The following is a 27,682-nucleotide window of genomic DNA, read 5'->3' as shown; positions in this document are numbered from 1 at the left end:
CTTCCGGTGCTTTCGGTTCTGTGCATCATCGAGTGAACAGTTTTTGCGGCTGCTTGGACTTTCGTTGTGTCCTAAGTTGATGCAGTTGATACCTCTTAAACACAATGGAGGTGAGCTTTCTGATTGCTTTCTTTATATATACATATAAAGACACTGTTTCTCGATTGCGCTGCGTTAATCCCGTTGGGCCAGTTAGCACTTTAAAGCATATGAAGGCCTACGCTAAAGTTGACATTTGCACAGTACGGTTGCGATGTTTTGTCATTCTGCTTGCCTCGTGTTCGTTGCGGTCGTAAGTTGTTCGACATATTAAAAGTGGTATGTGTGAAGTTCCACAACCCATAGTATGTTCGACGGCATGTTTAACGCAGCGCAGCATTGAACAGTGAATGACAAGATCGATCATCTCGTGCACACGGAAGTCCGTTTCCTTAGCTAACGTGTTTCATTGTTGAATCTCAAATTCAGATAGACAACTACTGTTTTCAGCAGTCCGGGGATTCGCCCGATCTGGAGTTTGTTTATGATGACGCCGACTCGCACGAGAATGAGATCGCAGGTAAGTTGACCGCTTCCGAGCGCGGTTTTGCGCCCGTTAATCGCAGTTTACACCCATGGCGCCTTCCCTTTCAGAGCTCTACACGTACACGGAAGAAGCCGAATTTTTTCTCAACATGAAAGCGTTCGAGGATACTATGACGGAATATGGTATGTACTGCAGCCGTGGCTATATTCTTTTAAGCTGGGATGCGGTTCCGTGAATGGCTCCGCTTCCCGGCAATCCGTTCATTCATTCGTCTAGCTGAAACAACGCGTAGAGTGGATTCTTTGACTTAGCATGCAGTATGCAACGCTTTGGATTCTTTTGACAATCAACTGGTATTACTGGAGGGGATGCGACTCGAATGCGTCTTTTGGTCATAATGGTGTACGTGAAATCATTTGGATCGGGAAAATGAAACAGAGCTTGTCATACAGACCTGCACTCAAGCAACACCCCCGCAGCGGTCATGGTGACATGGCCGTAAGATTGTATACTTCGAAGTGTCCCTTTGATTTCACTTCCCCTTTTTATGGCCAACATGTTGCCACTTGTTGGCCACCAACTACGGGCCACTAGTTAGCCAACTAGTGGGCTAACAGATGCAAATGCCCATTAGTTAGCCAACTAGTGAGCTAGTGGAAGTGACTAAAATCTGCTCACTTTGAAGTTTTTGATTTGAGCTCCCCTTTTGTTTGCCAACGTGAGGCCACTTGTTAGCTGGTTGGCTACTTGTTTACCACTAGTTAGCCATCCAGTGGCCAAGTGGATATGTCACTGAAACATTGTTCACTTTGACGTGCCCCTCTGATTTCAGCTCCCTATTTGTTGGCCAACATACGGTCACTGATTAGCGAACCACTGGCCAAGTTGATATGACTGAAAATCTGATAACATTGAAGTGGCCCTTTGATTTCATCTCCCATTTCATTTTATTGGCCAACATGAGTCCGCTGGTTAGCCAAGCAGCAGCCAAGTGGATATGGCTGAATAGTCTGTTCACTTTGAAGTGACCTTTTCGTTAGCCTACATCACATCATTTGCATCTGTTCCAGGATTTGAACCAAAATGGTACACACTAGACGAAACAACTCGACAAGATGTTGCACTGCGACTGATGGATGGCGTGGATGTGAGCCCCCGTACTGCACGGATGCAGGCTGTTCGTGCCGTTCTCTACATCATGCAAGGGGCCTTCGGGGAGTGCACAACGCTCGAGGAACAGCCGCAAAGGGCACGACAAAATGTTTTTCTTCTGTATCGACATGGCTTCTTCCATGTCTTTCTGCAGCTGCTAAACATGGAAATCGAGTAAGTTGGAGCATGCGTCTCTTACCCTTTGCACTGGTAAGAAAAACCAGAACTCATACATTTTTACTATGACAAAAAGAGCTTTAAGTGTTGGCCTAATATACACTCACACAGAAAGTAACAAGTAGACTAGACAAACGCTGGACGTCAACTGAGTTGATTACGCTGTTACACACAAATATATATATATAAAGCTGTGCAAGTGCTAACACCATAAATGAGGGTGCAAGCGCACATGTCACCAGTTTATCATGTTCTACGAAAACTAAAGGCAACACAGAAAAGGTAGGTAAAACTATCACCACTGTGCACATGCTAAACTTTTATTCAGGTATTTGAGCTCTTTTTGTGATGTGCTATAGACGGGCGCTGACACCTTTGTCTTGGTTATTGCTAATAGCAGTAACTAAGACAAACGAAAGGCTTTGGCTTGTGAAATTTCTCTGATGGGACTGGTCTCGCCCTTACGTAGCACATGTGTAGCATTGAATGCTGGAGGGCAGAGGCACCTGCGACAATGGTCTGCCAAGTGTCCCCCCGCTACCCACGCATCTACTGCTGCTCAAATTTTCCCTGTGGCCAACGGGCGCAAGTGCAACAGCGCGTGCAAAAAGAAACGTGCGACTTGCTTTGTTCCTTGCGCAATAGGCGTCGTGTCCTGCGGGAGAAGCTATATTGGCCAAACTGGGCCCTGCCTTAATGCCAGGTTGCAAGAGCACTGCGCCATTGTCCGCCTAAGTTTCATGCTTATGTGCTCAATCAATAAGTCCTACTTGTTTTCTGGGGAGCTTTATGGTTCACTGTGCCTCTCACTTTTCATAATTCCCAATTGTTCTGGCTTGACTTCACTTCAGGAACAGCTCTGCACTAGCCTATTAAGCTTTATACTTACGTATTCCATCAATAAGTTCAGAATTGTTTTCTGGCGAATTTTAGGGAATATAGCATTGTGATATAGAATATAGCATAGGTTTATTGTGCGTTTCACTTTTCATAATTTCCTATTGGTTTCACTTGGCTTCACTTCAGGAACAGCTCCGCTGCCACATCCGCCCTTAGGAAGCCAGCCGTGTCACTGGGCGACAGTACAGACCTGAGGGCGATCCTGAGCGTCCTGTACATATTCGTCGAAGTGATGCGCGTCTCCTCGGAGACTGACACTGACGACATGAAGCGAGATCGCGCAAATTTCGCCAGTGAACTGGGTAAGCAGCACCTGTGGTATCTTTCTGTCTTGCCCGCACCATGTGCTAGAGGGCTTTTACACTGCACAGCTCATTAATGCGAGTAGGGTGAGTTGCTGCTAAGCACGTCGTTGTAAGTTGACTTCCTGGCGACAGTATCTACATTCTGATGGAGGTGGAAGGCAGAAATGCTTGTGTACACAGATTTGGGTGCACATAGATTCCTACTGGTCAACCAGTCATTACCAGAGGAGAAAAATTTATGCACATGTCAAGCCGTAACAGTGTGTTTTAAGAGATCAAAATCGAAAGAGGCAGAAGGAAGATGGTGCTAGCTACAAACAGATCTAGCCTTGCAAAGTAATTCCAGCAATTGTTCTACTCGAGCATCTCATTTTAACTTGTGCAAGGTAACTGTATCACAGAGTTACATGTGGTGTGAGCGTGTCATGCTCGCTGTACTCTACAAACTGAAGTGACAAAAGCAACTGGTACTATCACACCAGATTGAAATGCGGCCACGAAAAAAAAAAAACTATAAAGTACACTTCTCTTTCCATATTCGCTGGTGTGTTTACTAGCGTGATTCATTCAGAGACAACTGGTTTATGCCTTTAGTGATGATCGTTCATAACAATTTCAAGTCGTAAAGCTTGAAACACATTCTACTTCATATCTATGCATTTGCGTTTACTTTAGTAGAATGTAAGGAATCGTTTCACACAGATAACAAACTTTCTTGAGCTCATTGGAGTCTCACCAAGCTCTATCATCCTCATATGAAAAGAAGATGAAAAAAAGGGAAACCGCTTTGCTCTTGTTTTGCTTCCATTGACATCATACTATCGATCGCCATTTCAGCTAACACTAGACGTCTGGCAAGCATCAACAGGTGTACAATTGGTTGTCTGTCTTGTTCTATGTGACCGTGAAGTTTCATTCTTAAATTGCTCTGCTTCCCCGCACTGCCTACAGCCCAACCGATCCTGGGCGAAGAGCTGCTGGCCGTCACTCTGTTCCAGATGATAATAAAGTTCTGCAGTGGTGCCACACCCCACTTCCCGATCAAGAAAGTCCTACTGTTGCTCTGGAAAACCATTCTGGTGAGCCCTCTCTCCTGCATTTGTGTCATCTACATTGCTGTCAAGGCTGCTGACCGTCATTAATGCGATACGTGCGCATGCGCAGGTTTCTCTAGGTGGGACGCCGCAGCTGCGGGCACTGAAGGCCCAGTATCGGGCAGCTAACCAGCTGCCTCCCGCGCCCGAGGACACGGTGGAAGTGGCACGTACCATGCGTGCCTCTTCGCCGCCGACCTCGGCTGCCGACCTCATTGAAGCCCAGCAGCAGCGAAAGACCAGCCGGCCTTTCAAGCGGGTTCGTATTCCCCCACAGGCCTGTGTTTGTGGCAGCCATGCCGCTGATGCTGCTGCTGTCACCACCTGTCTCTCGCCTCGTGTGTCTCCCTATAGGAGTGTTGGTACCTGTAGCCATAGCCCAATGGCTGTTACACTGTGCCGCTCTGTTCGAGGTCAAGGCTTCGATTGTAGCCGCGGCGGCCGCATTTCAATGAGGACGAAATGCAAAAACACTCTTGTACTTAGATTTAGGTGAACATTAGAGAACCCCAGACAATCAAAAGGCATGCCTCGTAATCAAATTCTGGTGTAGGCACGTAACACCAAGATTTCTTGTTTTTTAAGCGGCGCTGGGGAAACATACTTATGAAGCTGTAAGAACTGTAGCACACACTTGTCAAACAAAAAATTCTGCCACTTAAAAAGTATGAAGGTTGCGAAACACTTCTAAAATGTCTTAATTTTATAGTGAAGTTGATCTCAAAATGCCTAACTGGCGTCATCTACATTGTCATGACACAGAACAAGATGTGCTGATGCTGGGTATCATTAAGCCAGAGTATGGTGATGTTGTTCACAAAAAGAAATTAAGCTAAAGTGCTGTGTGCATTTCTTCCAGCTGCGCTGTTGCAGCCACAGTGATAGGAGGAGTGTAGTAAGCCACTGTATCATGACATCAAGATGCGTACGCTTTCTGAGTACCAAAGCCGAAACTGGTTAATAGAAACAAGTATTGTAGTCAATCACTTAGAGTTATCCGATGCTTGTCAGTGTATTTTCTTGGGTATTGGGGGCTTGGGTTTTGTTTAATGATTCTGTTCAATGTTCCATTAAAGGTTTTCAACCCAGATTGTGATGAGCTTGGGAAATAAAGCTCAGTTATTACGAAATAGCTCCGCTAGGGAAGTACTTTCTAAACTATAGAATTTATAGAATTATAGAAATTATAGAATTTAACCAACCTGTGTTGCATGTTTGTTTGTTTCATCCTATCAACATGATATGATGATGTGTTCTGACATTACAAAGCATTGTATCAACCATATCGTAACTATCAACTATATTGTAACCACTAGAAGGAGTCGGCTAAAGGGCTGTAGTTGCTTCTGCTTTCACACGAGTCTTCCGAGGGGGTCACTTGGTGATTGGATGACGTCGGCATGTGAATGTCGTCTGTTCGTCCTTCCCAGCAGCAAAGCCTGGTGAAGCAGAGCAGCATGGATGACTTTCAAGACCTGGAGGGGGACTCGGGTGCCGACGAGGAGCTCAGGGACATGGAGGAGCGACAGTCGATGCCCATGGTAAGGGCTGTTGTTGCGAATGTGAGAGAGAGAGAGAGAAGACTGCTTGATGAAAGGAAAGGAGGAGTGTGCCTCTGGCCTGATACTGCACACATGCGTAAAGGGGAAGTAGAGGGCAAGGAGTCATGATGAAAACGGGGGGTACTATGTGACAAGTGCCTTCTGTCCAGTAACCTATTTTATCAGTGTACCTGACAATTTCACAAGACAGTGCATACACAACCACATGTACAGGTAATTTCACTTTAACATTAACACAATTTTGAAAAATTGAGTTAATGTTAAAGTGAAACACCCTGCATATGTGCGTGTGTATGCAAAGTAATTAGTTTGAAAGTTGACTAGCTAAATTTTTTTAATTAGTCAAATATTCTTGTTTTTTTTTCTTTTTTCCTTCAAGTAATGTCTGCCTCATCTAGCTCAAGCAGTAGAATTGACCCGCCGCGGTGGCTCAGTCCCCTGCTGCTGAGCACGAGATCGCGAGATCGAATCCCGGCGGCGGCAGCGGCCGCATTTCGATGGAGGCGAAATGAAAAAACGCCCGTGTTCTTGCGTTGTAGTGCATGTTCAAGAACCCCAAGTGGTCATAATTAGTCCGGAGCCCTCCACTACAGCGTGCCTCATAATCAGAACTGGTTTTGGCACGTAAAACCCCAGGAAGAAGAAGAGTTGTGCTACATGTCACGGGTGATTTCTAAAAATTCTGTTAACAATAAAACACCCCTTATTCAGTAATACCGCGCTAATATATAGTTGGCGAGGAACGTGGATGAGGTACACACTAAGCGATGCACTATTTAACCAAAAATGGCAGATGAGCAGCTATGAACTTACCAGCCAAAAAAACATGTTCGTTCTCATTCAAACATATTTGCAAACGAGTTTTATTCGCGAGTGGGCAGCAAAAAAATCTGATTTTCACTTGCCACCGTGGCAGCCTGCAGCGACGATGGCATCCTCAAGCTCAGCAAGGCCGCAAGCCAGTTTCTCCATCAGGCCTCACTTCTCTGCGAGCGCCCTCATTACGGTCAACTTACTAGCCGCGTCAGATACAAAAGGGCCAGCATCCATGTCGTCATTCATGACGACGACGTTGAAGCGCTAGAAACTGTGGCAGCAGGAAACACGTCATGGCTATCTTGTTTTGACGTCACAATCGGTGGCGACTTTAGTCCGGGAAAAGTCCGTGCGCCACAATTTCGTTATCTATAGTCTGCGCACACGACGTTTCACTGGTTACATGGTTGTATGCACCGAAAATAAAGTAAATGCTACACGCTAACTGTTTGGCGCGCATTAAGGGACTATGGCTTAAGCGGTCAGCGAATACATTAATTTTAATGGTTACAGGGCAGGGGATTCATCGTTACTTTTAAATCGCAGTGACTTACTAAGCGGGTACATATTAACGAGGTTTTACTGTAGTACGCAGTTCAGCCCCTTGCCTCTCCTCTCTTTGTTTTCTTTGCAAACATGTAGATGCAACGATGCTCGGTGTCCAAAAATAACTGTGCAGTGGAAATAGTGGTCTTAAAATATGAAATTGTATATGAGAAATATGGAATATAAATATGAAATAGTGGTCTCAATATTAAATAACAAACTACAGGTCATGCGCTATCATATTGCACATGAAATTGTGACGTCATTCACAATTATAATTGTAGTTCATTTTGTCACTGCACAGTTACTTTTCGGACACACAGTATAAATGTATGTACAGTGCTCAGCACTTTCTGAAGCAATGGTGAGCGCTGGGTTGATCACCGGAAGGGTCAAATGCAGCGAGAATGTGTCACAAATTCTCTCGCTTTAATTGTATGCCACAATGCATTAGCTCGGTGTCCCCAGTACCCACTAGCAGCGCCAACAGTGCTGGCAACCATGTGCTCCAAGTGTCTCATTTGAATTGCTGAGCACTGTATATACTCAAACTGTCTGCCTGTATCATATTTCCAAGTAGCGGGGCACATAGTAATCAGTGCTAGTGATCGCAGGACTGTAGCGAGCCAATGTATCATTACATAACAACACATCCACTTCCTGGTTAGTGAAACCAAAACTGCTTTATAGAAGCAAGTTCATAATTGTAAATTTAGCTTTTCTGCGAAGCAGGTTGCCCAACTAATCCGAACAGCATGCAATGCAGGGAAGCGCACTTGGATGTTAGAAGTACTTATTGTAGTAAATCATTCTGGGTGTCCTGACACTCACCATTATCGTTTCTAGGTTTTAACAGATTCAGACCTTTGCCCTAACGCAAGAAAGAGAATGGCAAGTCAAAAATGCCATTTAAATACTCTTTTAAGAGTATCAAATTTAGCGGTTTCCTTTATAGTGTGAATTGGGTTTTTCTGCTTCCTGTCTTTGGTACATTCCTGAAAACAAATGCGGAGCTCAAAACAATCGGGCACTGTGACACTGCATTTGGTCTTTCAGCTGCTGTCATTGTTTGTAAAAGGGGGCAAAGGACCCCTCAAGCCATCATTAAACAGCACGAGGCCTCGTAGCTGGGCAAGTTCGTTAACGTTAAGGGAAAAGCTGTTCAACAGTGAGCACGACGAGCAGCGCAGATGACGGGAGAAGTGATGCAGACAGGACTGTCCAGGGGCGGTATTCTGTAAGAGTCTACTTAGTGGACTGTCCATTTCGGCTGTCACTGATTGGCTGCTGCTTCACATGCAGGAAGGAGACTGACTGGCACCTTCCTGCACGTCAAGCAGCAGCCAATCAGCGACAGCCGAAATGGACAGTCCACTAATTGGACTCTTACAAAATACCGCCACTGTCCATATCACTTGTCCCATCGTCTGCACTTTTTATTGTGTTGATTATTGAACAGCTTGTCTTTTCACTACCAGTTACAATGTACTATGGCAAACCAAGTAGAGTAGTCAGTTCAATTCAGTTCAGTTCCAACTTCTCACACAGGACACCCCGGCACCTGGTTTGCCAGAGGACCCCGAAGCGGCGGCGGCCGCCCTGCGACCGTCGACCCCGGCACCGGGATCCACAGAAAGCCAAGGAGGGGAGGCACCGCCTCAACAGCCGACGGGCTCCACCACTAACGAACAGCCGCAGCAGTGTGATGAGACCGGCGGCTTTCCCGCGGTGCTCTCGCAGGCCAGTGTGGCCCTGGGGCTGCCCTGGGTGCCCAAGGTGCGACCCAAGGACATCAAGGAGTTTCTAGATGCGACGCGGCTTAAGTTTGTTGGCTACCAGCTGCCTGATGACCAGACCTCTCTGGCGGGCCTGCCAGAGCCCATCCACGAGGGACTGCGGGTGCTCAAACAGGTGTGGTGATGCCTCTTGTAACTGTGAATAGTGTAACTGCGTTGCTATGGTAACTGCATGTGCCATAACTGTGTTGCCATGGTAACCCCCTGTGTACCTGCCTCAGTGACTCAGTGGCTATGGCATTGTCTTGCTAGGCACAAGGTAGGAGGTTTGATTCCCAGCCATGGTGGCTGCATTGTGATGTAGGCAGGATATAACAAAAGATTCTATCACGGTGCTCTGAGTGCAAGTTAAAAAACAAACAAAAAAAACATGGGGTCAAAATTCATGGAGTCAATGTCAAAAAACATGGAGTCAATGTCACACCAGGTACTGGATGCACGGACGCGTGTCGTTTCGCACAAGCGCGAGGCGTCGGAAATGTAGAGCGAGCTACACGATGGCGGCGTAGTGTCGTATAGTGTCACCTAGTGTCAAGTTAGTGAAGCGCAGAGACTTGCGCAGTAACCAGAGTGTGATGCAGCCAGCACGTTGAAAAAACAAAAAAAAAAAAAACGTTTTTTTTTTTTTCCTTCGGCAACATCAACAGGAAAAGGAGAGTGCCGGCTTGAAGGGCTGGGCCAGCTGCAGCAAACGGCGAGGTCAGGTTTGAATGAAGGGGAAAGGTCACGCCCGCGGCGGCAAGATCGCCGGGTCGAGGGATGCAGGCCCGCCTCGCGCACACTCGCACACGTGGGCTCGCTCTCGCGCTGTGAATTCAAGCGCGCCAAGCACGACGCCGCCGCTTCGCATTTCATCACGGCGGAGAAGGTGCTTCCGGTTGCTGCCTGCGCAAAAATGACAAAATTTGGGGTGAAATCTCTAGGTTGTCGGCGGGGAAAATTCGTTATATCGAGGGGGTCTCCCGCTGCCACTTCGTTATGTAGAGGTTTCAAATACATGTGCTTCTATGGAGTCACGGCGGGGAATACAAAAACTTCGTTATATCCAGGAATTTGTTATATGGAGGTTCGTTATAAGCAGGTTTAACTGTACAAGAAAGCTGCATACATGAGCTCAGTGCGTCGGGCATGTTTCTTATACCTGAACACATCAAGAGCATGGACCTATAGTATATGCTATGAGGCAAAATACTTATCTTTCCTTGACTAACTTGACTGTCAAAATGCATGACTAAGTTTCTGGGGTCACGAACACACTTCTGCCACAACGCGGATAAAAGGGTCTGTATGGATATACATTGAGTCATTGAGAGCTGAAAGAACCCATGCCTCCATAAAAACAATACTCGGGAGCCCTTCGCTTGCAAACACGTGTACATTGAGTTAGTGTATGATCTTGCCGTATCGAACATACCTTGTACGCATGTCAAATGAGCCCACTAATTTTAATTTTTAACAGCACATGTACACGTCGCTGGCCGAGGTTCAGATGAAGAAGGAAGAGGACATCACAAAGCATCCCCTGTCGATGGTGAGTGGAAAGATACAATTATGGTGGTGTGCCTCTTGACTTGACGCCAGTGGTCTACTTTCTGACCAAACAGATTCTTTTTTCCTTCTTGCTTTCTTTTTGCTTTATTTCTAGAAGGAGCACGAAATACCAGCTACTCCAACTGAAGTTCTGTACCAAGCCATGCTACCTAGCATGCCACAGTACATGGTAAGCTCAAGAGAACTGTGCATTTGTTATTAGAATCACACCTGAATGTACTATATTTATTCAATTCTAGCAAGCCACCGAATCATAACGAACAACCATGTTTGATAGGTTCAAAGTAAAAAAAAAACGATGTGCCCCCAAATCTTATATGCCAGTCACATGGGACACTTTCGATGAGCTCAATCGGGATTGAATTTCTCTATTGTGATTGGTTCCCTTTCACAGCTTGCACACAAAGGAGCCTGTCGCAATAGAAAATGACCCTATGACTGGAGTATGACGCGCACCCGCTTTTATAGCAAGGTGAAAGTATCATGCCTCCGATTCTCGCAATCAAAACAAGATGAAACCTGTACACTTTGCCTTCATAGAGTGGAGATCAAATGTCTGTGTGAAGTGTTATTGGCCCTCGCAATGAACTACGTATTGCAGCAGTTTACCAATGTGAGCTGTAGAAAATGCCACAGTATTGAAACAACATGTGCGCGGGTCTGTTTCCTGCCACGGTTTGAGCGAATGAATCGCCTTCAGCTCAAAAAACAAATAGCTAATAGGCTCAGCAGTGGCGCACCGACTGGGGGGGAGGGGGGGGGGGTCGGTTGTTGTAACCCCCCACGCATCTAGCCCCACCAGTCCAACGTGTACCTTCAGCGCTGTGTTCACATTGTCATTACAATTCAGGAGGTGGCTTGAGGTCGAATTTTCCTGATTAACAAAAACACTCTATCACTGTCTTGTATTTATTCATTCACTCTTAAATTACGTTGAGTAAAACGCTGAAGAAATACACATCGTCATCATCCTTGGTGTCATTATTATAATTATTAGGCATTTTATGTGCTGTTGGATTCTTCTGGCTAAAGCAAGGAAATTGCATATTATGCATAGTGCTTGCTTCCCCCCCTCCCCACAAAAATTTTATTTTACCGCCCCCCCCCCCCCTCGGCAGAGATCCTGGGTGCGCTACTGAGGCTAGGATATATGTAATGCATGATGTTCGTAGCAAGACATAGGCCCCTTATTAGCTCACAATGTCAATATATTTTGCTTCATATTGCGTTAAAAAGAAGAAAGAAATTATATGCATGAATAGAATGCACATAATACTGTTACTGGGACGCACCCTAATGAATTGCACTTGTGAATCTCCCGCACCGCATGGGCTGCCCCATCTGTCGACATGTCTGTCATGAGCTTTGGGGAGTTTGCTTCAGCACTAGATGGCAGCACATGTCGGCAGCATCCATTTTGTGGTCGCCAACGCACATGATTCCCCGCATGCGTCAGTAGCCGAACGGACAGCATGAAGAGGAACCAGCTAGGGCAGTTCTGGACGTTGTGCTTCTTGTGGAAGGAGGGCGCTGCGGAGATTCACCAGCAACTCATAGCAGTGTGTTTCGAGCAGGTGGCATTCCAAATATCTGTCTACAACTGGGTGAATGGCTGGAAAGCGGCTCACATGTCAACGGTGAAAGGGACCAGTCCCGGACAGCCGCCTACTGTGACGCCACCCAACATCACGTGGGTGGAAAGCATCATTGTGGAGGACAGGCGCGTGTCACATTCTCCGCATTGTCCCGACATGGCGCCTTCCGATTATCACCTGTTCGGAGCCATAAAGAGACCCCTGCATGGTCAGCATTTCATTAACATACAGGGGCTGCAAGATGCTCTCCGGGCATGGATGTATAGCACTCCAAAGAATTGGTTCCAGAAGGGCTGAACAAGACTCCCTCTCCGGTGGGAAAAGTGCATTGCTCTCCAGGTCGATTACACTGAGACAGTGAAGATTCAAACAGATATGTAACACCTTTTCATTTGCCAGAAAGGAAATAAAGTGCATTTCATTATGGTACGCCCATGTTAGTATGCAACAGAAGGTGCAGTAATCAAAGGCCATATTTTGTAAGCATTATTTTTATTTTCCACTCAGTTTCCCATTCATCATTGGTCGCATGAAGCCACGACCCCAAAGTCACCAAGATTAGTCACCTGGCAGGACAGATGATAAGAATTGAAAAGAATTTTTGCAAAATGTGGGCACTTATCCGTGGATTGAATGTGGGGCCACTGAATTGTCAAAGCAATTAATTGCACTACCATCACTAACCACAAGATTAGCAGATGGCAGAATAAGGTTAAATTAACTGACAACTTAAACCGCTAAAGGCAGTGCAGATGAATTTTTCAAATAGGTTCTATGTAAATTTGCAGCTTCTTTCATTTCACTGCGTAGATACAGATGGAAGGCAATTTTTTTCTTACATCGTATTCAAGAATTCTTTATATCGACATTCACCATAACAAAGTTGCACTGCTTGACATGTAAATGGCACAGAATTTCTTCACAGCCTTGCGCTCTCGTTACCTGTCCAGATTGCGCTGCTGAAGATCCTTCTCGCCGCCGCACCGACGTCCAAGGCCAAGACAGAATCTGTGAACATCATGTCTGACGTGCTGCCCGAAGAAATGCCGTAAGGGTCCCAGTATTTAGCATTCCCACGAGGCAATAGTTACCAAATATGCTGGTAAGAGCAGTTCATAACAAGCACAGTGCTTACGTATTACTACGTCAGCTCACGTGAATTGCAAGAAACCTCGCAGTCTTTAAGGCAATGGCTTTCTTTAGCTCTTTCCCTGGGGTTTTTGTGGCTTGCAGATGTCAATCTAGTACCATAGAGAGTAACAAGAATGACGAGGAGGAGAGCAAAGAATTGAAAAGGAAGCTCATGTGCAGAAGAGCAGAGTGAGGGAGGTATGTGATTGGTTGGTGCAGGTAATGATGTCACGCATAAAGGAGGAGGAGAGATGCGAGCGCCAGGCTGCATGCCTCTCCACATGAGAAACGGCAGCAGTTTAACCGGAAAGCTATCGCTTACTTTGACAGTCATCCTGGATGGTTCCTGCAGAATTTTTTTTTTTTTTTTTTGACGACACTTTTGCAGCGTCACCGTCCTGCAGTCTATGAAGCTGGGCATAGATGTGAACCGGCACAAGGAGATCATCATCAAGGCCATCTCGGCCATCCTGCTGCTCCTGCTCAAACACCTCAAGATCAACCATGTGCTCCAGTTTGAGTACATGGGCCAGCAGCTCATGTTCGCCAACTGCATTCCCCTGGTGCTGAAATTCTTCAACCAGAACATCAACTCCTACATTGCGGCAAAGAACACGTGTGTATAGATAGCACTTCTGCTGCTCTTGCATTCCCAGGCGTGGTGTGGCTTTTCCTTTTGCCTTTCCACTCATTGCCAATATTTAAACTTAAAGATTTGTTAGATGAAAATCGTGAATGTTATCTTTTTTCCTCTCTAGATTACTGTGTAACAATCACTTGTTATGAAAAAAAACACAAAATCCCTCTATGCATGATGATTAAGTCAACATTTCTTTCATTCTCTTGATGCAGCTCATACATTGCTGTTGGACATTGACTTGGCTTGTCCTTCGGCTTGTCCAACATTGTTACTGGCTAAATAAATTTTCCTGCGGAAATAAGACAATCAAAATGTTGGTAAAGTGTTGCCCTTATTTTTCCAAGAAATTAGACAATCAAAATGTTGGTAAAGTGTTGCCCTTATTTTTCCAAGAAATTGTGATCAGCATGCAGATTATTTTTACTAGAAACATCGAGTAGGATGTCAAGTTGTGAGCAGTTGCTTGCGTGATAACAACCATTGGGCATGTCATGCTGAGTATGCTGGCTTGGTGTAGACCTAGTAGTATACTATAGCGTGTCAGGCAATAATGCATTGCGTGTGCAGTGATTTTGCATGACCTCTGAGATCACAGTGCTCTGTTGTCTGCAGAACACGTGCGACATGATCTCTGAGGCCGTGATTTTGGCATGCTGCAGTTGTCATTAGCTTGCCATCATAGATGTGGAGTATCTTGAACTGAAATTCACCACAAAAGCACAAAGCAAATATCACGGCGTGCATAGCGAGCGAGGGCCACGAAACTGCCGGCCAACGCTTGCTTCATGTTAACGGCAGTAAACGAAACTTCAGGGAGCGGGCGGCGCCGGCACGGCACGGCGAAGAGCGCACGCGGAGACCGTGGAATGTGAGGGAGGAGGACGGGAGGAAAGCGGATTTCGCCTCGGCAACTCCGCCACTTCGGTGGCTTCCCTTGCCCTCCGTCGTAGCTCCCTCACTTTCGACTGTCACCGTGCGCGCCCGCTGCCGCCGTGGTGCCGCCGCTCCAGCCGGCCCGGCGCCAGCTCCCCGAAGTTTCGTTTTCTGCCATTATCGGGAAGCGTGCAAGGTCAACACGTGACTAGAAAGTAGAGGTAGCATGAAGGAGAAAGAAGGGTTCACTGCCATTTTCTATGTGTGGCTACGGTAGCGTGGCTGAGACGTCGGCACGTACACGCATGTTCCGGCACAACGCAGAATCGGCGACCTTGCCATTTGAGAGAGGGTGAAATTTCCGCCGTGTTTTTTTGTTTTGTTTTGTTTTGTTCGCGCACGACATCGAGGGGTGTCTCCTAAGTCCCGGAGCAATGCCGGTCGGAGGCGCCGCCACGTTATTGGTTCGAATTAACGAGATTCGACTATAAATTGAATGCAAACGTTCTAGCCACATTCCTCGACTGTCGCATACGCGTGGCGGCTCGGTGCACATGTTTTGCATATGTGCAGGCCTTAAAAATTGTTGCTTTGGTTATAGTGCGGATATTCGCGACTCCGGTGACTTACGTTATAAGCGGTCTACACTGTATCATATGATGTCGTACATGAGAATATGTAAGACCGAGGCTATCACAACAGCCATAGCCAGGAAATGTTGTTGCATCTATTCTCTACATCGCAGGTGAAGGCAAAGTCAACCACAAAACCCGCACTTTCAGCTTCCTGTCATTGTCTTGGTGGTTGATTGTCATTGTCATGGCGGTCGAGATGGATGAATGATGGCATTGCCAGATTGCCTTCCTAGTATTATGCTAAACTGTTTTTGTGAGATTATGAGTATATGCAAAACCCAAACCATCATAAAACCCATAACCAGGAAATGTTGCACCTGAAACACTGATGGTCTCCTCTCCTCCATCTTCTCTTTCTCTGAACAGGGTATCCGTGATCGACTTTGCAGCATGTGTAATCGGGGAACAGCCAGAGTTGACGGCAGAGACACTGGTTTGTACCCATTCTTAACTTCTGAATGCATGGTGTTGTAACATAGTCAAAATTGGTAACCTGCTAGATTCATGGTTACTAACAGTAGCAGCATTGTCATGAGATTCGCACAATATCATTCTGTTCACGTGCTTGTATCGTACTTTTGCTTGTCTCTCTGAACGTACTGTATTTACTCGTGTAAGGCCCACTCTCGTGTAATGCCTGCAACCCCACTTTAGAGAGCGAAATTTTTGAAGAAAAAAAGATAGTTCCACTAAGCATCATGCGCATACCCACATGCTGGTTCATTTCGGCAGTTCACCAAATGGCACAGTCCTGCCAACAATGGCATCATCATAACCGTATCCCGCCAGATCATGGGGCATAGATGCAGTGCACTTCATTCAATGTTATTGGCTGTAATGCAGCCGGGAAAATGGAGAAGCACCTTAGCGTATGCCGCAGGCCTTCTAACTGCAGGAGATTACGTACCCAGAACAGCTTGGCAAATGTGCAGCTGTGCGGAAGCTGAAACTGGGCGACAAATGTGGAAATTGCATGGCGAGGGTGCCAGTGATGCAAATTCATCAATCTATGATGGTAGTGCAAATGACTATGATGGTAGCGCAAATGACAAGGACGACTGAACAAAAGTTTTCATGGTCGGCCACTAGTGGTTGCATATTTATACGCAGCAGTCGGAGCACAGTTAGAGGCTTCAGTGAGTAGCCATAAGCTTGCCTCGCGCAAGGCCCATGCCCCGTCAAATATCTGAAAAAGAGGCACTGGCCTTACACAAGTAAATACGGTATTCATACAAGTTGCTCATAAGGTCCCACTCTGCCGTTATGTTATGGAACCTCAACCTGTATACAGTAGAACCTTATTGATGTTACGTGTGGTGCCGCAAAAGATAAAGCTAACAGCTGGAAGAACGCAACACGCACGAAACCACGAAAATAAATTAATGCATTGTAGTTTTTCTTTACGATCTTTTTTTTTTTTCACTTTTCCTTGCCAAGTTTGAATAAAAAGAAAGACAACTTCGTTGTTGTGAGAGGCATTACTGTCAACCTTTATCACAAATGGTGAACTTGTGCTTCAGGCTCTTGCGCATATCTGGTGTGACAGCTGACAATGTACTACATTGTCGATAGTGTTCACTACTACATCAAAGCTAAGGAATAAGGAATTATCAGTTATAACAAAGTACATCTAAAATTTTGTGGGTTATTCTTTATGTTAATGTTTATTTTAATGTATTCTCCTGCTATAAGGAAACTGAAAATGCTGAATCCGACACAATATCAGCGTCACATTTTCCCTATCTCATATGGCCACAGCGTTTGTGTCTTGTTTGCATTTGACATGGAATGTTTGCTGGGCATGGTCTTCCACAGGAGATCGGTGAGCAGCAGCCGTACTGTTGGCGCAACATGTTCTCCTGCATCAACCTCCTGCGAGTGCTCAACAAGTTGACCAAGTGGAAGCACTCACGAATCATGGTCAGTTGCTGAGTCATAGTTCTCTGTGTTGTGTGTTGCAGTGTGCAGTTATATTTTAATCTTTAACGTAAACTAATCTTTGCAGTTATCAACCTGACAATCCCTTGAGGGGTTGCTTTTCACATTAAGGTAGTGATTGCTTGTCTGAACACAGCTTCCATTCGGAGAGCATGAAGCAAAACCATGGAACCTCTTCAACAAATTTTCTCAGCATTACATACTGAATTGTACACCAGTGTAACCTTCCAGACGCAGCAGTTGCTAAGAGCACAGTAACTCCCTAATCTACCTGGCACACAGAATGTGTTTGAAGGCACACCATGGGAAAGTTTGATGACACTCAGTTGCGAACCCTTTTTGTTCAAGTATATATCCACTTAGTTATACCCGTGCCACACGGGCAAAGTAAAGTGCACTTTGAGCGAGTGCACTTCAGCGCGCTGAGTGTCACTTTGGCGGTGCGCTGCTACACGAGAAAGAAAAGTGTTTTTTCAAATTGATGGCCATGGCGACCGGGAGTCAGACGGGAAAGCATATATTTATTAATATAAAAATGTCTGCACGAAAACAGTTTATTATTGTTAGAAACAACATTTACAATCCACCTTTACAAGCGCGGGCAACGACGGCAACTTTTGACTTGATCTGCCAAACAACTGCGCAGCCATTACCCGGCGTGGTCGTGAACAGCCCAAGCGCGAGTAGTTCGTTGCTGTTTTTTTTTTTTTTTTTTTTTTTCGGTGTGGCGCATTTTATTATCTTGTAACGTTAGCAATTTAAAACAATGTTATTAAAATTACTCCTGATTCCTCTTTCAATATCACTTTATGTATCTTCCATGCATTGCTAACGAGGCTACACACTTCGCTGCCGCAAAGTGAGTTTGCCGAACACACTCGCCGGCAAGTGCGCTCTGCAGTGAGTGTCGCTAAGCATTCCCATGTGGCAGCCTGCGAATGACACTAGCCGCGAAGTGCACTCGCTCAAAGTGCACTTTACTTTGCCCGTGTGGCACGGGTATTACAGTCACACTCCCACACACTCACTGGCATTCACCAGCATTCACGCTCATCTAAGATCATGCTCTTGCCCACCTGTGCATAAATATGCAGTATGTGTAAGTGAGTGTGCTGAGTTATCACGCTTACAATAGCCATTACCCATGGCACTCAGGCTTGTCCAGTTTTGCCCTCACAACTACGCACATCCTGTGGCATCCACTCATGTTCATGCTGACAGTCACAGCTCTGGAGAGAGTGCGAGGCTTGCATTCACGTACAAGTTAACTGACACTGGCATAAAGGTTCCCCACATAAGTCACCGTCACATTACCCCTATCATTGTGGATAAAACGTTATGTTGGTTACTAGATAATGTCAACATCATATCTGGCAAGTTTCATAGTCTCCTTATTTACCACTTTAATTTCTGTTTCGGCAAAGGCTTGCTACTTTCCATGTGTAAGCTAATGCAAGACAAACGCAGATTGTGAACACTAACAACCAATCCACACTCTGTTAACAGCAAAACTTGTAAGGCACCATCGGGGTGTGGCTGGCAGCTGCCTCAGCTGCAAACCATGGGAGCGCTCCCCGAAGTGACATGCAGCCCACATTCGCCATGTGCAAACTTTGCTACGGTGCTTTAACAAAAACATACAAGGGCCACCCATGGCACGGCCCACTCCTGCAAGTCTAATTCGATACTTGAGAGCAGGCGCGACCGTACACGGCTCTCTCAACCCGCTCAATTCCAGATGCTGGTGGTGTTCAAGTCGGCGCCCATCCTGAAGCGTGCGCTGAAGGTGCGCCACGCGACCCTGCAACTCTACGTGCTCAAGCTGCTCAAGATGCAGACCAAGTACCTGGGCCGCCAGTGGCGCAAGTCCAACATGAAGACCATGTCGGCCATCTACCAGAAGGTCAGGCACCGCCTCAACGACGACTGGGCTTATGGAAATGGTCTGTGCTGCTCACTCTTTCTCTACACTTTAATGTGAAAGGCCCACTGCAATGAAATTTTGGACCGTGTAAAAAAAAGCCTAGTTTCAGGTAACGTTGATGTAGAGCACCCTCTGCGCAAAGTTCTAAGTGAGAGTGCATGCACTATGAAAAGCTCGCAAAAGTAAACATTTTCGATACCAAAACCGAAGAAAACACCGCCATTATGGCTCGCTAGAATCGACGACGAGCCCAAAGCATTTTAGAGCTGGCGCGGTGCCTCTACATGACCTCTGAGATCGGGCTGTGCTTGTAGTGCGCTGGAGATCTTGAAGGCCATGCGCTGGTATATTTGCATCATATCTGCTAACCACCAGATGCACACGTTGTCTGCTTAGGTGCTATTTAAACGCTGTTAATAAGAAAATTAGACATCTACCAGCCCTGCAGCTTTGTGAAGGTTACTTCAATATAGTAACATATTTAGTAACAATATAATAACCAATTTAGCCAAAATAACATTTCATTGCAGTTAGCCTGTTTGATCTTGCTTCACTGTGCATGTTTATGATTTACTGCTAAAGCCTTTAACGGGATGCTACTCAAAAAATGCAGGTTTTCTTTCCAAAATTATTTATTTCTTGTTTTCACTTGTTTTGATAAGTTTAGTATCTCTACTGTTAGGAAAGTTAATATCAAAGTCGAGACTCAGCTGGAAATGGGCTAAAATTGCGTTTAAAGAGCACAACGTGGCTGTTACAAGCATGAAAATGTGCCGTCTTCTAGCGTCTCGCGGCCGACAATGCGCCGCCGCTCGTCATTGCGGATCGCATGAGGAGCTCGGCCAAGCCTCATTCTCCCATTAACCATAGTTACCAGGGCTGTTGAGGCACAAGAAATAATAAAAAATGGCATGTGTTTTTCGAGCGTTGCGACTTTCAATTTTTAACCTTGAACTTTCAAACGTGTTTTTCTCAGTTCCTCATCTTGTAGCATTCTTAGAGTTTGTGCACTAAAATTTGTGCCCTTTATGTAGTCGGCTCATAATGAAATTTGGCATGCTTATGCTTCAACATGTCCTGAATTCAAAGAAAGAACTTTCAGAGCTTTCCACAAATGTATTCAGTAAAATAATTTCAAAAGTTTCTTCGTTGAGAATGGTAAAACTGAAACTCAGCGATACAACTTTTCTGTAGACTAAAACACAAAAGTTAGGCTATTATTTTTTTTTCCTTTATTGAATTGTACTATTCATTGAGAGCAATATGAGCCATTTTTTTTTTTCTTGCGCTCACTGTTATCGCCTAAGCTTGCACAAAAATGCATCGTTTTTGCAAATCCATGGTGTGCAAAAAATTAATCAAGTGAGCTATAAAAAAAGTAAAAGCAGATTTGAAAAGAAGAGCACAAACTCTGTAAATGGTAAATGTCTCACTGAGCTGTCACAACTATTCAAGAAAAAGTTTTTCCGAGTAGCATCTCCCTTTAATTCATCAGCCTGAACATTCGACAAAACTAGCGCAGCCTGTGTGTTTTGAATGTTAAACCCCAGTCTTTTTTTTGGCTGTTATCAGACCTCGACGCGCGCCCATGGGACTTCCAAGCCGAGGAGTTCTCCCTCCAAGCGAACATCAACAACTTCCACACCCGCCGCTACGACAAGCCCTCTTCCGCCTCTCAGCAGCAGCAACAGCAGCAGCAACAGGACCTCATCGGCGACTTCCAGCCCGTGGACAACAGCTTCCTCTCGGTGCTCGGGCGGGAGGTGGAGCTGAGCCCGGAGTTCAAGCTCCACTACCAGCAGTGGCTGCAGGGCGACGTGTTTCGCGCCAACGTCGACTGGGACCTGCTGCTGTGTCCCGGATACCTGTGAATGGGCTCACTTTTAGCATCGTCCACTTTCCTTTTTCCTTTACACTCATCGTCATGCGTTGATTAGTCATTCTGCTCGACCCAAGCATCAGTCATTGTTTTTTTTTGTTTTTTTTACTTGTCTCGCAGTGAAGAAAAACGTGCAGGCGTATTGTTTTTAGTATTTTAGTCTTTGGCATCGTTTCCGTTGGATATTCTGTGCATCTAACCAAAAGCATCCGGTGAAGGTTAAACAAGCTGAAACAAACACAGCCCCTTGTGGCATGCAAACCTATGTGTCACACGCAAGAGTTCTCTGGCCTACATATGGACATCGTCAGCAGTTGGTGCACGAGCTTCATCAGTACTGTTCATTGTACTGTGTGCGCAACAACTTCAAGCATACTGGAAAAACAATGATGAAGGTTGCAACTTGTGAGCTGCCATTGTTATCTATAGTCGAAAGAGAATACAGGAGAAGCACTGAGATGCTGGGTATTGTTGGGCTGTCCCCTCTCTCCCCACATACACACACACACACACACACTTGGTGTACTTTGCAGCTGCATTGCAAAAGATTCATTCTGGCTTGCTATGGTTTTGTCCAGCTGTAAAGGCCAGCTGCAACAAAATTTCATTCTGGCTAAATATTGGTTACAAATTAGTAGTAGTACACGCTATTGAAGCAATCTTGGCAAAATTGCAGGGCTGATAATTGTCTACTTTTCTGGTCAGTGGCCTTTCAATAGCCCCTAAGCTTACGCCATGTGTTCCTGGTGGTTAGCAGATGTGACGTAAATCCCAGCACACCGCCTCCAAGATATTTCAGTGCACTGCATGCAAGAACTGCATGCATGTACTGCATGCATGTACTGCCAAAATTGAGCACCGCCTCCAGCGCCCAATTTTAGAGGTCATGCCAAGAAGCCGCGTGTTCGGGAACATGGCTCACGTCTGGCAAGCGATGATGCCACATCTTTCTTTTTTTTTTTTCAGTTTAGGTATTAAAAACGTTTACTTTTGTGAGCTCATTTTTGTAACGCATCCTCTCATAACACGCACATAAAATTTGGCGGTCTCAAGTTAGGTTTTATATGCGGTCCAAAATTTTGTTACTGTTGGCTTCTAAAGGGCCCCTTAACCCGTTTGGGCATTGCAGACAAATGAGGTGCATAGATCACATGGTGATCACCGTGTCTGCAAAGTATGTGTTACACCGATGTGTGCCCCCCCCCCCGATAAACAAGCCGAAATTCAAGGAAAAGCCAACGCTCCCTTCTTTTGTGAGGAGTCACTCTCCTTATTAGCGAAGCAATGTCAGATGCACGGGCTCCTCAGTGTACAAATAGCTTGCAGTGGTGCAAACATTTTGGGTGCCCCGAAGTGCAGAATATACAAAGCTGCCTCTGGAAATATGCCACACAGTAAGAATGAAGAGAAAAGAAAAAGGAGGGAGGGGCTGTTGGTGTAATGCAACTTGGTTACTATTCGGGCTTGAATGGCATGACAACATGGTAGCAAAATCGGGGCTAAGACAGGAGAAGCGAATGACACCGGCGCTGACTTCCGACTTGAGTTTATTGCGCACTGACGAAAGACATAGGCAGACAAAACCAAAAAAAAACATAAGAAAGCGCTAAACACCCTCGTCAGAAAACTATTACATTCGTGACTGGAGAATGCTCAGAGCAGGCGAAGAAAGAAAACCTACTGCAGTGTTTCTTTTTCTTGTTTTTTTTCTCCAAGTTTTTCGCCACTGTGCAATAATCTTTAGTTAAAAGCCGGTAGCCTTGTTGTTAATTTCTCCTGTCTAGCATCGATTCTAATCAGATTGTTTTCCTTTACAATACTTCACGTTAGTGGCACGGCCACCACTCTCTACATTATCATGAGCAGTGCATGATAATAAATGTATAAAATAGAGCAAAAGGAATTGTTGCGTCATACTGGGGGGGCCTTGTTCTTACACTGTTTATCATATTGTGCCATTATGTATACATTGCATGGCCCGTCAGCTCCATGTGGGAAAATGTGGGAATGTCACCTGCAGGCACTGGTCAAGGCAGTGGGCCTCGCCCCTGCTTTATGACATTTCTTTGCTTCTCTCTCGGCTACTACTAAAGGCTTATAGGAAATTCCTGTGATAGAATGCTTTCTGTTCAGTGTTTTACAACTTCTGTGCACCGTTTCATACTTAGCAGGCTGTGGCAGCTACACAAATCATGTTGTCTTAGCAGACTCACTCGGCACATTTCACAGTGCAGTTGCTTGATCTTCTGCAACGCTTTCTACGGAATGTCTACCTCATTTATTACAGCTACAACTTGTAGACTAAAGGTTACGTCAAATCGCACATTATTTGTGCGCTTTCATGCTTCAAGTGTGCAACATAGTATATGTTTTGATTGCAAGAGCAAGCGGTGCACTGTGGCCACTAGTCGCAGAAAAGTGTCACTTCGCTTGCTCGGCGGTAAATATGTTCACATATGCGACGCCTTGCATGTAATAATTATGCATATTTGTAGCAAAAGTATGTGACTTAATGTTACACCGAATTACACGACGCATACCTGTGCCTTTCTTTCATATCAGACATTCTAATGTTAGGTTGCAAATGCAAGCAGTGAGAAAAGTCTCTCTAAGCCTTTGTGATGTTGCATTGCCTGCTATGTATGAAACGAAGCATAGTGTACAACCAAAATTTCCAACAGGGGCTGGTGAAGGGGTTCTTAAATGCCCCTGCATAGCGTGCCAGCTTGCTGCTGTGACTGGCCGATCCCACTAGCTAGCTGAAGCCACTGTGTCACACTTTGACACTATCTCACTAGTGGCTAGCTAGTGTCAAGAGTGACCTTGTGACTCCCCATGCCACTTGTGTCAAATCACACTACACTCTCACAAAAAGTGTCCAATCCAAAGTGCTCTGCTAGCTATTAAAAAATTCCACTAGTTTTCTGCTGCAAGGTTTCACTGCAGTGAGCTTCTGTTGCCCTCATGTTGCGCTTTTTGAACATTTTATGAGCGAGAGGCTGATTTCATGCACACACGCACGTGGCAGACTGCACAGTTAAATTGCAGCTGGTTGCACGCCGAGGTCGTGTTTGTTCCAGTATTGTTTACTGCGTACTGCTTGGGCATTGCCTTCTTTACTTAGTGTTGGTGATACAGTAAAATCTCGTTAATTCGAACTCCAAGGGGATTGGAAATGTGTTCGAATAAAACAGAGTTCAAACCAACGATGGCCCCTTTAAGTATAGTGCCCGGTCAACTGTGCGATGCAGCACACAAAGCCAAAACCGTCACTGGGCTCGCATTGAAAGTTTGAAAGTCTTAGCTTTCCTCCATCAGCGAGTGACGGCACGTGCCGGAAGAAACCTAGGTTCCGTATAAAGTCCGTATGCTGTGGGTGCGAGGGAAAATGTGTTAGGGTGAACCAAGAAGGGTGGTGGCTTGGCTTTTATCTTGGGTTTGTCCAAAAAGCAGTCCATGGGAGTGAGAAATTTTGTTCAACATAACAACCGTTGCGCCATTTTTGGAGTTCGAATTCGCGGGAGTTTTTCTCTATTCAAGTACATAAGGGACTTCACCGGGACTAACAAAAGCAGTTTGAATTATCTGTCAACTCGAATTGAGGATTTAGAATTATCGGGATTTCACTGTATTTACAAAAAGCTGCCTGACAGCATCACCCCTAAACATGTGACTACGTATTTTTTCTTTAATTTCTCAGCGGAGTGCAGAGTTTGTCTATTACAAAAATTCACTCCACCTGTATGTGGCACCTTGTTGCTGCTGTCTTGCATCGTTTACAAAGCTTGAGCTTACAGCCCCAACCTCAAAAAAATTTTATGCAAATATGTGTGACGTGCAGATAAACTATCATTTGGTAGCTGCTCAGCCAATTTAAAACAAATCTGTTGTGTTTGAAGGAAGAAGTCAAATTCTTTTTTGGGGGGGTCACCGAGATTCATTAGGGCACTCGAGAATTTCACAAAAATTGCTGAAAATTGATGGATTTTAAGAAATTTAGATGGCGGTGTTTGTAACACCGCAACTTCATAGTGAAGTCGGATACTATACTTCCGTAAACAGCTGACAGCATTTAAAGTGAGCAAATGTGACATTACATGCGGCCCTGTGCGTGTATTCTGTGAACGTAACATTTATAAAAGTTGCAGGCCAAACAAAACAGGTGCTTACGAATTGCAATTTAGGTTGTCATTACTGCTCATTCTCAAACGCTTTTGCTGATCAGCATGCGTGTTTTTGGTGAGTTATGGAGTTTTGATCTTTCTGTGTCAAGTTTTAAAAAAATTTTATGTATTTATTTCTGTTCATTCTTAACTTCTGAAGGCCTAAGCAAAAGTTCTATGACCATCAGTAATTTCGTTCGTGAAACAAATCTTTTTCAGATTGTTTCAGCAGTTGCCTGATGGAGACGTACCTTGTGCATATGAACAGGGCAGGGCCTAAGTCAAAGCTTCCTCTTAGTATCTAGTGCTGATGATTGCACTGATTAAACTGTTGCTACATGAGCATGCTAACCACGGTTAAGCTGAAGCTCAGTGAAGACCTGCTGCACAGGAATTTTATTGTAGGAAATGTAGCCAAGGGTTCGACGAAAGTTCGTCTGGTCAGGTAACATGATGATGATGAAATTGCAGTCACCGACCAAGTCAAGGTAAAAATAGCACAGAGACGTTTTGGGACCCGTACGGGTTCCTTGTCAGTGTGATCAAGGAACCCGTACGGGTCTCGAAACGTCTCTGTGTTATTTTCATCTTGACTTGATCAGTGACCGCAATTTCTTCATCGGAAATTTTACTAACTGCAGTTATTCAGTTAACCATGGTGACTGCTTATAAGAGAGAGTTATAAATTAACTTTACCGTATTTTTAAAAAATTCCCTGCAGCAGATAATGCAGTTCTGTCATGGAGGGAGGAAAGAAACTGGGAGGCAGCATTACATCATGCAATTAGTCAGGGCATGTGTTCCAATAATTCAAGACAGTTGGTGTTAAAGGCATGCAAATACAAATCTGTGATACCTGCCGCAAGCATTATCTTTAATATGGTGCAGTAAATACAGAATACCCTGTATATATGTGTGTCTAGCTTCGACTTGAGCATAACCGCAGTTAGCATGCCCATGTTACGGTACTTCTACATATCCCAGTCAGAGACATTGTTCTTGCTGATGCCATTCACAGTCACTTAGGTTTGCTTGCAAGGGTCTGGCTTCTCTACTTGTTACAAACAGTTCCCGCTCAAAAAAAGCCCTGCCTAGTAGATTCCCCCCCCCCCCCCAAGAATGTTAAGTCGGCTTTCTAATGTGGCTGCATTGCCTTAAATGATTGCCTTAAATGTGTAAGCAACACTCGTCAGTAAGTTCATGGTTGAACTGACTACGAGCACACACTGAAAAGTGCAAGCAATTTGATTTCAAACTCGTTACACTCGGAGATAACAAAATGCACAAGCCTGCACGCGTAGTTGTCACTTCAACAATGTGCTTGCCAAGTTGTTCAACAGCAAAGTTTAACGGTCAATATTGAGCAGCCAGCTGAATTAAAGCAAACTCATTTTTCACAAAATCAAATATAACAGTGAAAAAGAAACAGGTATATGTGGTTGATCGCAGCAGAAAGTTCCAGATGCGGCTTGTCCCAGAAACATTATTTTAATTTCTGACAAATCAATGCGCACAGTGTCATTATGGCTGACCCTTATGTTTGAAATGCTAATCGAGCCCGGTATTGGCTGAAAATTAAAAAAAGAAGAAGCACAGTGTTGCCTGCCTATGTGTAAAGTGCTAAAACCAGACGGAGATGTCCTCTCGGCAGGCAAAGTTGATGCTTTTTTAAGTTCCTGGTGAATCCATGCCCAATGAAACAAGAAGCACAGCGCCATTCGACTGGTTGCTCTTAAATGACCAACTAGCACACATACCACTCCAGCTGAACGAAATTATGAAAATTAGGATTAGCTCATTATAGGAGTAATTAGTGGGATGAAAAGCCTGCTGCAGATTGACCTGTAGAATTCATTGATGGGTTTGTGGCGTGAGAGCCATGTATGGCTGAAGAGTGCCAAACACAATACTCATCTTAAAAATGGTATGGTGCAAAATGGCTGGTCTCAACGCTCTGTTGGTCATGCACTAAGTGATGTGCTGATTGACGATTTAGTAAAATTGGTTTAAGTAAGTTCATTAATTCACCACAAGTCTAATTGAGGCAATGAGGCGTTTTGGGAAAGTCGACTTGGCATATTCAAGAGGGCAATCTAGCACAAGCCTCCCCACCAGTCAAGAGGAGTACAGAAAACCATGGGATGTCGAGAACAACTTCCATAAGCACGCTTCTACTGGCTGTGCTCTGATGTGGCCGTTCGCTCAGTGGCCAACATCGTTTTAATGACTTTTGCTTCAAGGCGTAGATGCAGTTAGAAAAGGGAAGACAACTGCGGCCTCCATTGCAGAAAACAGCGAGGTCGGGCATTTTCGTAGATCGCTGCTGCAGCAGATGTTTAGAGTATTTATTTGGACATGTGTGTTCAACATCATTTCCGCTTGCTTTCTGTACATAGAATCGGTGTTGTGTGCTCTGTAAAAATGCAAATCTTAGTGTCGCGAGTCAATAAAACAGTGCTCGCCAGATTGGTGCTGCCTT

The 27,682-nt window shown here is 45.1% G+C and overlaps 1 protein-coding gene across 5 annotated transcripts; it reads left to right on the top strand.

Annotated features, from left to right (window-relative positions):
* Window positions 1–27,682, top strand: LOC119465798 (striatin-interacting protein 1 homolog). 5 transcript variants are annotated; one of them, XM_037726256.2, is made up of 17 exons: window positions 1–110; window positions 469–559; window positions 634–708; window positions 1,597–1,852; window positions 2,882–3,057; window positions 4,012–4,139; window positions 4,225–4,413; window positions 5,588–5,695; window positions 8,627–8,989; window positions 10,334–10,405; window positions 10,523–10,594; window positions 12,971–13,068; window positions 13,540–13,767; window positions 15,666–15,732; window positions 17,115–17,219; window positions 18,976–19,180; window positions 20,734–27,682. In XM_037726256.2, the coding sequence occupies exons 1-17, from the start codon at window positions 105–107 to the stop codon at window positions 21,030–21,032; spliced, it is 2,538 nt and encodes an 845-aa protein (XP_037582184.1). In that variant the 5' UTR covers window positions 1–104; the 3' UTR covers window positions 21,033–27,682. The 5 variants fall into 5 exon arrangements, with proteins under 5 accessions (XP_037582184.1, XP_037582180.1, XP_037582181.1 ...); XM_037726252.2 differs by having other exon boundaries at window positions 10,520–10,594; XM_037726253.2 differs by having other exon boundaries at window positions 5,585–5,695.

This window comes from Dermacentor silvarum, chromosome 10, assembly GCF_013339745.2.
Source record: "Dermacentor silvarum isolate Dsil-2018 chromosome 10, BIME_Dsil_1.4, whole genome shotgun sequence".
Taxonomy (NCBI): domain Eukaryota; kingdom Metazoa; phylum Arthropoda; class Arachnida; order Ixodida; family Ixodidae; genus Dermacentor; species Dermacentor silvarum.
This window is presented reverse-complemented; position numbering and strand designations above follow the sequence as displayed.

Bases quoted from the DNA above. Each gene is read 5' to 3' on its own strand.
- LOC119465798 (XM_037726250.2), top strand. The intron at 4,414-5,584 runs GTTCGTATTCCC...CGTCCTTCCCAG, and splicing joins CCAGCCGGCCTTTCAAGCGG to CAGCAAAGCCTGGTGAAGCA. The intron at 19,181-20,733 runs GTCTGTGCTGCT...GGCTGTTATCAG, and splicing joins CGACTGGGCTTATGGAAATG to ACCTCGACGCGCGCCCATGG.